Source organism: Sporothrix schenckii (assembly GCF_000961545.1).
Source record: "Sporothrix schenckii 1099-18 chromosome Unknown Cont47, whole genome shotgun sequence".
NCBI classification, from domain to species: Eukaryota; Fungi; Ascomycota; class Sordariomycetes; order Ophiostomatales; family Ophiostomataceae; genus Sporothrix; species Sporothrix schenckii.
Window position 1 is genome coordinate 3,337,618 of NW_015971148.1, and position 14,116 is coordinate 3,351,733.

Consider the following 14,116-nt stretch of genomic DNA (forward strand, 5'->3'; position numbering starts at 1 on the left):
TTATTGGGCCAAGTGAACCATGCATAATTTGATCGATGAATTTGTTTTCATGGCAGCATAACTGTACAGCGATAAGTCAATTGAATTCAATATATATATCATATAACAAATTGCACAAAGGAACATTAACGGCAAAGGTTACATTGATGACAGCGCAGCAGTATTTGCGCTTCACGAAACATTACTTTCAATTGTTTCAAACGCCTTTTCGTTTTATTTTTTTATAAAACAATCACTTTTCCATGTCAAACAATGTGACTTGAAATATGGAGTAATAAAGCAAAAGACACGAATACAGTCCATGCACTCGTACTTTGGGTATATGACGCCAGCTGGCACCAGCCGTTCCTTCCGCATCGTACGCCGACGATGGTTCCTTCCTTTGCCAGATGCTTTCCGATCCCTCCTTCCTTTCCAAGGGTCCTTCCCAATTAATCCCTTACGTTGCGCTCATTATTCAGGGGCAGACCCCAGACACGACACCAATTGTTTCTTTCGCTGCGTTACTGTCGTCACCGACTCTTCTCTCCACAGCAAAGGCATCCTCACCTACTGCCTCGTGCACACGTCACGCATAGCTCCGTGCGGCATCCAGGGGCATTAGCGGCCCGCTCGAAAACGTGCAGTGCCCGACAATGCCGTCGATGTTGTCGTCTTCCACCTGGCTTTGCAGGGTTCCATCGCTCAACAGACCCTCCCGCGTCAGGCCACGCCGTCGGTTGTATCCCTGGTAAGGGTGGTGGTACGCCGGTACAGGACCCCATGCAAGCGGTCGCAACCACAGCGGCAAAGGCCCGCCTTTGCTGCCGTTTTGTCTCGTCATCTCGGTCGGCATCTCCTCGGGTGTCGGGTGGCAGCGTGCACTGATGACCGCACTGCACGAGCCTCCCGGCAGGGTCAGTGGGTTGCCGCCGAGCGAGACGTTGGGCGGCGGTGTACGGCGTGCACCAAGAACGACCACCATAAGAGCAAGGCCGACCAGAAGGACCAAGACGACGACCAAGCCAATACCGCTGAAGCCAAGGAGGGCGAGACGTGCCGAGCTGGAGTCATTGTCGTTGCCAGAAGTGACGGCCTCCACGGCCTCCACACCCGTGACGACGACACTTTGGCCGAGGGCAAAGACGATGCCCGCCACCAGCGTCAGCAGCGTCCAGTGCCACGGCTGCGGCAGCGTGAGGTACAGTGATGCGGTCTGGTGGCCCCGTGGGCGGTAGGATACGCGCAACGGGTGGCGGCCGTGCTGCTGGAGCTGGTCGTTGCGCTGGTGCTGGTGGGTGGCAATGTATTGCGCAAACTCGTGCGACAAGAAGTATCCCGAGACATGCGTATCGACGACGAAGTAGAGGATGGCGACGCCCAGATACGGTAGACTGCCCAAAAGGGCCACAGATGTCATCCACGAGGTGGACGACGACGATGCCAACAACCCGAACACGGCGCTCGACAACGGTGAAATCTGGCCAAAGGCGCCGAGGCGGTTGTTTCTCGACACGACAGCCACTAGGGCAGCCAGAGCGAGGCCGACGAGGGTCCACCAGACGACAGCACCCACGAACCACCGCACGAGGGAGACCGACTGGAACCAAAAGTAGTTGTTCTTGTTGCTGCTACCTTCGCCATCACTCGCCGGGACCTCCAAGAACATGGGCTGCATAATATTCTCCGGCTGTTGGGCGGACTGACCGGAGCCGTTGGATTCCGTTGAAACCCGAGTCTGTGGCGGACCAAACTGGGGCAGACGAGGCATGTCGACCATGCTCTTCCAGACGCCGTGCTGCACCACGTCTGCTTTGCTGAGAAGACAGGCGCCCCTCGTCGTCGGGTCTGGGTCGCGCAAAAACGAGGCCACAGCGTCGCCGAGTGTGACGAGCGGCGCGTGTCGGAAGTGGCGGTGGGCCTTGCGTGGGAGCAGCATGTATGCAAAGCACAAGGCGGTCACCATATTAAGGCCAACGACGGCACTCAGAAGAGACGTGTTGAGGGTGACGATGCACGTGGTCGTCGCAGCGTCGTCTGTGTTGCTGGCAGACTGGGCCGCTGCAGCCGTTGTGACAGCCTCCTGAACCAGACAAAAAGCAACCGTGTTCTCGTTTATGATAAATGACGACCGGTCACTGCTCTCACTGTCGCCGGTTGTAATCTGAAACACGGACGAACTGCTGCTGCTGCTGCTTCCCAAACTCTCGTCGGCGGCCAGAAGCACCGACCCGGCCGGTGCCGTTTCAACGACGGAACTGTTTGTTGCCTGAATGACATCCACGGCTGCATCGGTGAGGACGATCATGACTGCGCTGAAGTTGGTGGTGCTGATGGATGTGGCAGCGCTGTCACTTTCGACATCATTAATGTCAAACAGAGACAAACCCGCCTGCACCATGGACATGGCCGATGCTGACGACGGCGACTCCAGGCACTCTTCTGCCGTGAGGTTTGTCAGTGTTGGCTGTTTTGTATTTGACGCCAACTGCTGCAGCTGTAGGATGGTCACCCGGTCCAGACCGCCCGCGTTGTTGGACGAGGCGTTGCTAAACGGATCACCATCCAAGAACGAAGGCGCCACGAGCAGCACGTTGTATGAAGGCACCGCCATCGAAGACAGTGGAGCGACAAGGACAACGTTGACCAATGCGCCATACAGAACTGTCGATGCCATCGCCACAGCTACCACGACCAGGGCCAACACGGCACGGGCCTTGCGCAGTCCGAGAAGAAATGCGATATTGCGCAGCGACGGCACCCCGATATCGAGCCATCGCCGCGTGGCGTGGGCCGCGTCGAGCTCGGCACGCGTCGGGCTGCTCAAAATGTGGAAGACGTACTGCGCGCCAGCTAGTAGGGCCACCGAGAACAAGGCCAAAACAGCCCGGAGCAGCCATGCCACGGGGTGGGCACCTGCACACGAGGTGCCACGCGTGTCCATGATGGGAACGGCACGACTCGTATAGAGAGTGGCCAAAGCGTCCGATTTGCCGCCATGGTGCAGCACCGTCCGTGCTACAACGAGGCCGACGAGACCAACCACAAAGATTATGATGATCATTGTGCCGTGGAGAGCCACACCCGCCTTCCAGCCGTGCCCCACGACGCGGCGCCGCCGTGTTGGCCACCTCCTCTGTCCCATCGGACCAGAGCTGCGACGCTTTTCGTTGCTGCTGTTGTCGTAATAGTCGGAGTTGGTGCCTCGCCATATCGGCTCGTCCGATCGCCGGTAGTCTGGGCTCGGTAGCGGTTGTCCGTCACCTCCACCGCGGAGGCCAAGACGGCCGTCGTGATCTTTGCTGCTGTTGACGAGGTTCTCCTGCGACAGGGCTTCTTCTGCTCGCTGTCGTTCCAATTTGCGCTGTGCCACTGTCTCGGGGGTCTCGCCACGCAGATAGTTGATGACATAGTCAGGGATCAGCGAGCGGCGGAGAGTTGACTTGTTGTCGTCGTCGTCGTCGTCATCGTCGTCGTCGTCTCTGCTGATGTACTCGGCTCCATATCCCCTGACGGCGCCTCTCCGAGGCTGCCACGTGGCGCGGTAGTTGGGCGGAAGATGCACCTCTTCTGGACTGGAGACGATGGTGGAAGAGGGAGATTGTGGAACGGGTGGCAGAGCATATGTGTTGTCTTCGAGAGAGACGCTCTGGAAAGGCCACTGGACGGTCTGGCGGGCCAGGCGCGGTTTTTTTCGTGGTTGTGGGCGTGAGCCGATTCTGGGAGGTGAGCCAGTGATTCCAAATACGAAGAAAAATAGAGAGAGAAAGAGAGAGGAGACAGAGGGGAGACAGAGGACCTGGACTCACCTCCGAATCTGAGTCACCTCGCCGTTGTCGTCCCAGGCATATTTGTCGGCCTGGGTGCCGTGGTCGCGGGGCGGGATGACAATCTCCATCACGGCGAGGAGGCGATGTGCCCTGAAGAGGAAGAGCACGTGTTGGGTTTTGTTATGTCGAGTGCAGTCGAGTCATTTGTGACAGGTGCGGAGAGACAACGACTAGATGAACTGAGTGGTAGTTGAAGATTATCATATGCTGTTGCTGGATTTGGCTCAACGAGAAACAAGAACCGGCAAAAGAACCAGGAAACGGAAACAAAAGTCTTATGAGAGAGGAATAAGAGAGAGATGAGGCTCAGCGACGGAGGACGAAGGATGACAGGCGGTGGCCTTGTACGAATGACGAGTGATGAGTGGGCAAAGGGGAGGCGGGGAGGATCTGTTTTACATATCGAACCTGGTCCAGTTTGGGTGATCGTGCAAGGATGCACAATTATGCATGCACAGGAACTGAGAGGGGACAAGTGGAGGTGTGTGTTGACTGCTTCGGGCGTGTCGTCTGATATGGGGGAGGAATAGTATTGACGACATAAAAGGGCGCAGAATAATAAGGGGTGGAAAATAGAAAACATAGAACAGGGGCAAAAAGAAAAAGAAAGAGGGCTGGTTAGGACGCCCATGCAAGCCTCGACATGGGAGCCGCACAGACGTACATCGTAGACGTGCAGTCGGCCTGTCTGACTCTAGCGACAAGCGTGCATTTTTATCGTCTCATATTATTTTGTTCATTCAGCTGATTCCGTTCGGTTTATGCCATCTGAACACAATTTGTTTTGCGTGGCTGTGTTTACACGAAAGGGGGAGGCGAAAATGAAATAAATTTAAACCTAAAAGGACGACGACGCTCAGCTGTCTGGCATCGTTCATTGCTGTATATGCAGCTAATGTTGGGTTATCCTCGTCACAACGTGGCTAGCGTTCTTGTCGCCCAACCGCGCGGTTTTCCCGTTGATGAAAGTAAACGCTTTTCACCGTTTCGCTCTTCGTGTCTCACATCTTTTTTGGTACACAACAATCCCGCAAAATCCACGAGGTTGGTGGGGACGGCAGAAGCAGACGCTGGGCGCTAGATAGCGTTGCATTGTAGGAGCACTCCGTATGGCGTATTCTGTACCTGGCAGAAGGCCAAATCTAGCCCAACGTGATGTGATACTGAGACAAGAGTCCGCAGAGAGGCGGCTCAGAGTCACTCGTCGCCGCCTCGCAGACGCTCGGACGCAACTTGGCTTCCCGCCTCCACAAATAACACGCTTCCGATTGCCTGGGACTGAACATGTTGTGCCGCCACATACCCATATTACTCCGACTGCATTATGGCATGTGTTCTCCAAAGGCGCCCTATTTCAACAAAACCCGAAATCCAAATGCATCGGTGGTGTTCCAACTTCTGGCCGTCTGCCATACACACGAGCATGGTTAGCACGTGCCCAAAAATGCCACAAATGCCCAAAAAATGCACGAGCAATGTTGTCGCTCGAGGTGGCCGATTCATGGTACTGTAAAGTTCATGCAAAACAGTACAACAGCGACAACGTCAACGTCACCCACGTACGGCAAAGAACTGGAAGTAACAAACCTCTCGCAGAAAGTCATCAAGTCAACAGACTAGCCCTCTTGCGTGCTTAGTGGTTTTTGCGCAAAGTGCGTAGGGCGGATGATCGCCGCGAATTGCCGTCGGTCAGCGGGACGGAAGCGATGCACAGCCATCGGTGTTGGTGGCAAATGGGAATTCGCAAGTATATAAATATCAAGAGCCAAGACCTTTATCAGCAAATTGCCGGTGCGTCCTCCCCCAACTACTAAAATTTGTCTTCACAGCATTTGCTCAGATGGGTTTAGATTTATGTATCTTTGGAGGGACGCACCTTTTGATTGATCGAAATCAGCAGGATCGGGGGCTATCGCTGCTAATGATGAGCTGCCACTTTTTGCGTGGCAGCAAACAACTGAAGAACAAAAAAAAAAAAAAAAAAAAGCGAACGAGAAACGGTTCTAAACGGCCCAGTGGTCGGTTTCGGAGTTTCTCGGTTGGCAGTTATGGTGCTTGCAGCCGTGTGTCGAGAACTGCTCTCTATCACAAACAAGATGCGAGGCCGTTTGGTGAGCCGGCGCTACAACCAGTCTTGGTGTCGGATGGTTGCTGGTAGTCGAGATTGATTCACAAGGGAAGAAGGCTGAAAAGTGTACAACAGTACCAAGTGGCATCCTAAAAGAGTGACAGAGAAGAGAGGATGGAGAGGAGAGGGCAGAGAAGAGAGGATAGAGAGGAGAGGACAGGGAGGAGAGGACAGAAAAGAGAGGACAGAAAAGAGAGTCTTGTTGTTATGATAGAACTCAGCTCGCGTCATCTGTCAACTGTACGACGGGAAGTTGCGATCATAACAATGAATGCGCCATCCAGTCCTTTCCACTTACAGTTGGCGAGTGCACGATGGTGGAAGGAGCTACAAATCATGGTTTCCCTTCTTTCTGTTCCAGGCAAGTGCTTCATGAAGGAAGGAGCCAAGCATGGCCGGAAACAAGCCGCTCTAACTTGGCTATTTTACAACTAGGAAGCTGCGATCATACAAAGGGCCACGGTGCTCCTTCTACTTGTATCTGACGAGTGTTTGTGGAAGGAACTGCAACTCAACCAAGCACCATCTCCTTGCTTCTGTTTTGTCTTTCTGTTTTGAACGGGTGCTTGTTGGGGGAAGCACAGGCTCCCGTTCTTTCTGTCAATGATATTGCTAGGTGTGGCGAGGCAACAACGACAGACGATCCTGGCAGAGACGGCAGAGGCAGCTCTGGTGGTGCCGGTATTGGCAGGACATCAGTGATGAAATACACACTACCCGGCTGGCATCCGGGCGGTAGCAGCCCTCTCGGACCAGAATGGAAACCGTCGATATCCCGTACCGGACGACTCCCGTATTAATGGCACACGCGACCAAGATTTTTTTAACCGGTATATTTATTACAAAAAAAAATAAAGAAACTTTAATTTTATGACCGTTGATATCCAATAATAAATAGTTGACAAAAAAAAGAGGTTGCGCTTCGTATTCCAGCTTCCTGCTCGCGGTCTTCACTCTTTAGTTTTCCGTCGACTTCTACCCTTGGCCGGACAGACTCGACTTGGCACATGACATGCCTCCCGGCTCGTTGCCATTTCCACTGGTCCTGGGTTCGATTCCCGGCCGAGGCAGAAGCTGATATTATCTCTTTTTGTTTTTGTTTCTTATGAAAATGTTGCGTGGTGTTTTTCGCTTTTTTTTTTTTCAAAAGTTTGTCAATCAAGTCTCCTCGCGTGAATGGCCCTCCTTTGCAATGCCAATTCTGCAGCAACACTAGCGTGGCCAGTGACTTATTTTGTTCGCACCCTGTATTACCAGTCGTCCTTTTCCTGCCTGCGCGTCAGTTATTGGCTACGCTCCTATTTTTAAAATAAGTCAGGGGATTTTCAGGAGGGGTGCGAGTTTATGCACAGGCTGGGCGTCCTGAGGAGGACTGTGGCCCGGTAATGGGGGCAGGGATTTTATGGAGAGACGGTAGGGCAGACAGGGGTTCGAGTTTCGAAGACGGAGGAGGAGGGTCTGTCGTTTTCAAATGGGCCTGAGACATAGCCTCGTCTGTTCGACTAGGGAGGACTGCAAAAAGTAACAGTAAGAATACCGTGCAGTCGAACTCCGTAGAAAAGTACGCCAAAGTCTCAAAGCCATCGTCATTATGCGAGTCGGGATGAAAGGAATGATGTAAAAATAATAATAAAATGCAAAGCTGCTGATGACGGCAATATGATTGTGCTACTGGTTGATTATGATAAAGGGGGTGGCAGATGAACGACAAAAGCAATAAAACAAAGTAAACTTCAGCTCGGATCTCATTGGGTTGGAGTTAAATGAACTTTAAGTGCGGGAGGTGGGATAGAGAATGATGTCGTTGGTCTTGGGGTTTTCCAGTCACACGACGCCCTGATTCTCGTCCAGCTGGAGTGTTTTTTTTTGGTCCGTCATAGAAAATGGTGACATGGTGAAAATTGGCGGATGATCGACGAGGGACGGGAGGAGAATGCAGAGGACGGAGTTGACAAACGAGAAAAGGGTTGAGACTCACTACTACCGCTCTGTGCTCATATGCCGCCCTTGCTAAGCGCTTGAAATGCTGCACGTGCGGAATTGCCGTTGTGCACCATTCTGCACTACAACACAATCCCGTGCAATTCCAAAAATAAAGCAGACAATGCTCCATCGAGAAGCTTGCCAGTACACAGACTACAATGTCGATGCAAATAGAAATGGCTGCATGGCTCTGCGCAAGAGCAGTCGTGGTACACGAGACATACTGTGTGAGACCGTCGTGGGGAAACTGGTAGGCCAAAGCAGGTCAAACACCAATCGAACGCATGGGCGATCTCCGAAACGAACAAGAACAAAAAATAAACTATTTCAAAACTATGGCTCTACCAGCCACCGGTCCACGTTGGTCAAGCGGTTAAACCTTCCAGTCCAATGAACAGAGGAAAAACACAAATACATCGTCACCCTTGACATTAGTAAACCCAGCTGCCTATCATGAAAGGGTTTATCACGAAAGAAGACGGAACTAGAAAGTCGTTCCACACCATGGTTCTATCAAATGCCTTAATGGCATATTCAGTTGCCGTACTGCCGAACCGCTGGAGCATTTTTCGATGTAAGCCGACCATCTCTGGTACGAAAGAGGTACTGGGTAACATCTGATGTCTCCTCGAAATCAAACCTACAAATCACAGCAAGGGGGTTATGCAGTTAGGACTAAGTTGTCAGAACTCGGGCCGCACTCGGGCTGCCCCTCCTGCACCTTCCGGTTCCGGCGCGGTGCCAGAACGGCAGGCTAGACTTGGCGTGTGCACCTGCCGGTTGACAGAACTCGGAGGCCCACTCCTTTCCCCTGTAAGAAAGCAACAGCTGCCGAGATACCAAAGAGCAGTGCGTCAGAATGACGGGAAACAGGAAACAACAAGGGGAAGGTTGTCCGCAGTCCGTGGACGCCAGACTGCGTTCCCAGGGCACAAAAGCAGCACCACCAAACCAGCAAACATTGCACCCACGCCGATGTCGCTATTTCCTGGCCGGAGCGAATCGTAGTCTCTCTTCAACGGGCCAGTCATCACGTACAATGGCCCTTCTCCTCGTCTTTACTATGCCATCTACTCGACTCACTGCCATACGAGTCTGAAAAAGACTGGCCTGCAGGTCAGTCTACAACGACGCGCCTACATCGTCTCGCGTCGTTCTCGCTTCCGCGGACCGGATCGCTCGGGGAAAAGACACATGCAAGTTACGGCGACGTGAGAAAGAGGCAGCTGCGCCCGACACGTTTCCAAGCTCTGTCTATTTTGCATGCACTCCACCGCGCTGGCGCTGTAAAGGCGAAGGCGCGAGTCTTGCGAACATGGTCTTACACAGGGCGACGTCTAGCGAGAAGTCAATTTCAATACACGGCACCACCGGCTAGCCGACTGCCCTCGCCAAATTGCGGAGCACGAGCATGCTCTTTGTGTCTTTCAGTTTTATTTTCTCCGATATGGAACATACATCGAATCCAAACCTAGACCTCGTTCTTGCATTCACATCTCCTCTTCTCTACGTCTCTTCTTCCCCATTCTCCGTGGACAATCCTGGTCTGAATCTCTTCTGAAATAAAATACAAACATGGCATATACACGATATTGATATCAGCGGGCGAGGGCAATCGACCAAACAGCACTGGGACAGAAACCATTCGAACAAAGGACACAAACGGAAAACAATGCTGCTATTTGAGGCGGTTCGTGATAACAAGACGGTTTGAGATACCGAAAATGACAACGCTTGCAGACCTGGAAACAACGACAAGAGAAACGAGAAAAAATAACCAAATACAAATACAGGATGACGACAAAAAACACACACAGCCGAGGTAAGTCTCTCCCTCATTACTCGGCCATGTCAATGTCCAAAAAGACAAAAGATGGTCAAAGGAAACAACACGACCTTGGAATAGAAGACAAGCCACACCAAGACGCATTGCACTGGCAACGACAGCCATCGCGATCAGCACCACCACAAAAACAGAAACGTTCGCCTAGTCGTCCACAATCGCCGACTCGTTGCCCTCCACTGCCGCAGCCCGCAGTGCACTGGTCAGCGCACTGGTTCCGCCTCCGCCCTGTCCATTGGGTCCGTTGGGTTCGCTCACACCGTTCACACCGTTCACACCGTTGCTGCCAGACCCGCCCAGCTCAATCTTGAGATTGGCCCGTGCCTTTTCCTGCGACTCGATGAAGCGTTCCCAGTGCTCTGGGTCCTGCTCCTTGAGGATCTGCAGCAGTTCTTCGCGGTCCTCCTTGAAGAGTCGCACAATGCCCTTCTCGGCGAGCTTGTTGTTGATGCCGGCGTCGTTCATCTCGTTGATCAGCTCGTACAGCACGCGTTTGTGTGCCGGATCCGTTCCGATCTCGTCGATGCCCGACAACAAGTTGTAATGCTTGAACCAACCGCTGCGGAACCGGTGGCCTGCCCGCAGCACGCGGCCCTCCTCGTTCGTCAAACCCTTGGAGGACAGCGACATGATCGAGTTGGACCGAGACAGCCGCGACGGCAAGATGTCGGTTTCATCCTCGCCGTCCGACAAGAAGACAGCCGCCGTATCGCCCTCGACGTCCGCCTCTGCCGAGCCCGAGTCCATCGACGATGCATGTGGCCGTCCGTTCGCATTCGCATCGACCGCGGGCTGCGACAGTGACACGCCGCTGTCGATCGACACCCGCGTCTCGGGGAACTCGTCTTCGAACCGCTTGATAATACCGTCGAGCGTGTTGTCGAGGAAGAGAAGGCGTTCTGCATCGGTTAGCACGGTGGTCGCCACAGAATCAGAATCAGAATCAAAATCAATAGCGGGGTTGACATACGGTAGGCTTGGTTGTCGACAGCCGACATGGACCGCGCCTTTTGCAGCGCCGGCTGCAGCCGCAGCCGGATCTTGCGCGCACTCTGCAGCAGATGCTTCGACATGTCCTTGGCCTTGCCCGGGCCGGGCAGGCCGCTACCAGCCGCCTCCATAAACGCAATATCGCCTTCATGCATGACCCCCGTACCAAGTGCGCCGTCTGTCAGCTCGGGGTTGCGGTTCTTCAGGCAGCACTCGAGCGCCTGCGCGACACCTGTACCGCCAATGACATAGTCGTCGTCAGGAGCAGCGCCAATGTCATCGTCCTCTTCAACGATGGCAGCGTCGTGGCCCACAAGGTGCTGTAGCACGTCTGGGTAGTCGGCGTCGCCCTTGCTTAGCAACGTCTTCGACGACACGCTGTCCGATGACACCGCCTCAGGCAGCTCGGCCACTGGCGGCACCGACTTGGCGTTGCCGAGCACAACGAGCGCCGCGGGGTTGCCGAGTGTAACACGATCGACATTGCGCAGGCAATACGCAAGGACGTGCTTCGCCATGGCACGCACGATTTCGGTAGACTCGGCGGTGGGGACGGGCATGTCGACGGCGACAATGCTCTTCGAGAGCCGCGTGGCCGCCAAGAACGACGCGTACAGAGCACACGCCTGCTCCTGCGCTTCCTCGGTGCGCGCGTCGGCCAGCTTGATGAGCTCCGGGTTCTGCTGAATGTTGAGGTGCGCCAGCTCCTTGACCTCAGGTAGCACCTCGGCAATCGCAATGGCCTGCTCCGACGTCATGGCCACGTCCGCTAGATGCAGCCGCTTGAGCGATGCCATCATTGGCAAGTACCGCCGCAGCAGCGCTGTGACGCTCGGTCGAATCTCGAACAGGTCGTGGTTGTGTGACAGGTCAATGAAGCGGAAATTGGGCAAATCCACCAGCTTTGGGAGGAGCTTGAACAACGAGGACGGCGTCAGGTTGCAGTCTGCCAAGCTGAGTGCCCACAGCGAGTCGTTGATGGCGGCGGCGTCGGCCAGCTTCTCGAGTCGGTCGCGCAGGTCGTTGCCGCCAAGATCAAGGCCCTCGCACCGGCCGCTGGCAAGGTAGCGCGCAACGTGCTGCACGCCAGCGTCGTCGAGGTCGTTGTGCGCAAGACCCAGCCGCTTCGTGCCGGACTGGATAATACCGTCGACGATCCAGCCCAGCTGTTCGGACGACAGGCCCGTGTCACCGAAATTGAGCAGCTCCAGCATCGAGCCGCCGAGACGCTCAGCAATGGACGTTGATAGCAGCTGGCAGACGTCGAACTGCTGCTTGGCAGGCGCCTGCTGGGCTGCGGATTTCGCGTCGGGCGTTTGGCTTGCATGCGACGCCTTGCTGTTCACCAGCACATGTGGGAACACAACATTCGATAGATCAAAGGCCTTGAGCGACCGACACATGTAGATGAACAGACACACGTGCTTCCAGCCCTCAACACCAATTTTATTGTTTTTGAGGACGAGGCGCTCGACAAATCCGCCTTGGTGGGTCTCGCCTTTGGAGAGGGCCGCCGTCACGGGAACAGTCTGACCCTCGTGCGAGGCGCCATTGTTGTGGAGATGGCGATGGAAATGGTGCAGATGAATATGCTTCTTCTGGGGCTTCCGCGCCGCCAAAAGACCAGCAAGGATGACGCGGAGGCCCTCGTCATTGAGACCGCAGTTTTCCAGGATCACTTCACGGATGGGCACGACAGCCAAAAAGTCACCCAGCGTGACAAGGTCGGCCAGCTGCAGCCAGTAGCCCGTCAGATCAAGCTTAGAAACAATGCCCTCTTCACTCGAGAAGACAGCTGGATCAGCCAGCTGCTCAGTGACCTTCTTCAAGATGGGGGTCTCGCGGAGCTGGCAGCACCGGCGGTAGATGCGGACAGGGTTGGTGGTCGGTGCGAGCTGTGTGCGCGGTGTGGCAGGCGCCGTGGACGGGGTGCTCTTCTTGCCGGTCGTGTTGTCCGAGTCGTCACTGTCCAGGTAGATCTCCATGGGGATCATGCCGTTTGCTTCAGCTTGGAGTCGCTTGCGCTCTTTGCGCAGCTTGCGCTCTTCTTCGCTCCGCTTCTTCTTTTCCTTTTTACGGTTTGGGTCAGCAGGTGCGCCACCGGTTTGTGCGTCGGCGCTCGTCGAAGTTGAGGGTGGTGGGCTGGAATTTGGGGAGGCGGCGCCGTTCGTGTCGTTCTTTGCGGGTACCGGAGGTGCGGCAGCTTGTGCGCTGGCATTGGATGGCGCGGTTGCAGTCGCGGTTGCGGCGGGTGTCGGAGATGCCGAGGGAGCCTTTTCGGGAATTGGAGTGAGTTTTGTTGACGAGACGACAGGATTAGAGGCGGCGTTTACGGCATTCGGTTGTGACTGCTCGTTGGGGTCTTCGGGCAGAAGCGCCCCCGCCCTGGCGTGCTTAAGCGCATCGCCTTCGCTCTTCTCGATCGATTTCCGCTTTTGCGACTTGTCGGCCGGGACCGGTCCAACGGTCGCGGCCGCCTGCTTGGCAGCCAGGTCCAGATCCAAGTATTTGGGCATGGGGGCAATCTCGACATCGACACAAAAGGCAACGCGGCGCAGCTTTGCCTGGTTCAACTCCTGCAGCCGACACCGCTCGCGGTTGTGGTCGACGTTCAATATGCAACGCTCGACTAGGCCGTGGTTGGCCTTGACGGAAGGGCCGGTGTTACTGGTGGACGTAGACAGCCGACGAAATACGTGGAGGAGACCGGCTTGGCCCGACGATTTCGGCGGGGCGGGTGTGTATGGCCCCTCGCCTTCGTACTTGGCCGCATGCTGCAGTACCGCATTCTTGGCGACGTTTGGGCGCGGGACAGACAGCTCGGCCTGCTTGGGAGATGTGTTGGTCGCCTGGGGTGGACTGGAGCCGGGATTTGTCGAGAATTTGGAGGAGATGTTGGAAAACCACGACGGTCGCCGACCGCGTGGACTGCTCGACGTTGCGGGCAATGACGAAGAAAGCTGCTGTGTTGGAGGGGAGCCGGCGGCATTGGCGATCGGGATGGGGGCCGGCGACGAGGATGGCATAGCCCGGGGGCTTGAGGCGGTAGGCGCACCAGCAGCCGGAGTAGCAGGCGACTGCGGCGGCGGTGCCGATTGTGACTGCAGAGTATTTCGCCGGCGACTCGTTGGTTTAGGGGCGTTGCCGTCTAGAAAGAGGAGGACCGAGTTAGTCACTGGTATGTCTGGACTGACCGCAACCCAAAAAGCCAAGAAGCCCGGTGCCAATCGCGCATGTCCGTGACGAGTCAAAATAAAACAAAACCAAAACAAACCTTTTGGTGCGCCGTGGGTCATCCAGCTGACGTCAACGCCATGGATGTGCTCCATGGTGCTGCTGTTCATGGTTGCGGTTTGAAGAGCG

The 14,116-nt window shown here is 55.1% G+C and overlaps 2 protein-coding genes across 2 annotated transcripts; both read right to left on the reverse strand.

Moving 5' to 3' along the window:
* Positions 1–568: 568 nt before the first annotated feature.
* On the reverse strand, positions 569–3,877 carry SPSK_03927 (uncharacterized protein; the record flags this gene model as incomplete). The annotated part of the gene is made up of 2 exons (XM_016730742.1): positions 569–3,698; positions 3,789–3,877. 2 exons carry the CDS (start codon positions 3,875–3,877, stop codon positions 569–571), a joined length of 3,219 nt encoding a protein of 1,072 aa, XP_016585602.1.
* Positions 3,878–9,907: 6,030 nt separating this feature from the next.
* SPSK_03879 (uncharacterized protein) lies at positions 9,908–14,097 on the reverse strand (the record flags this gene model as incomplete). The annotated part of the gene is made up of 3 exons (XM_016730694.1): positions 9,908–10,662; positions 10,734–13,901; positions 14,028–14,097. 3 exons carry the CDS (start codon positions 14,095–14,097, stop codon positions 9,908–9,910), a joined length of 3,993 nt encoding a protein of 1,330 aa, XP_016585603.1.
* Positions 14,098–14,116: the final 19 nt, after the last annotated feature.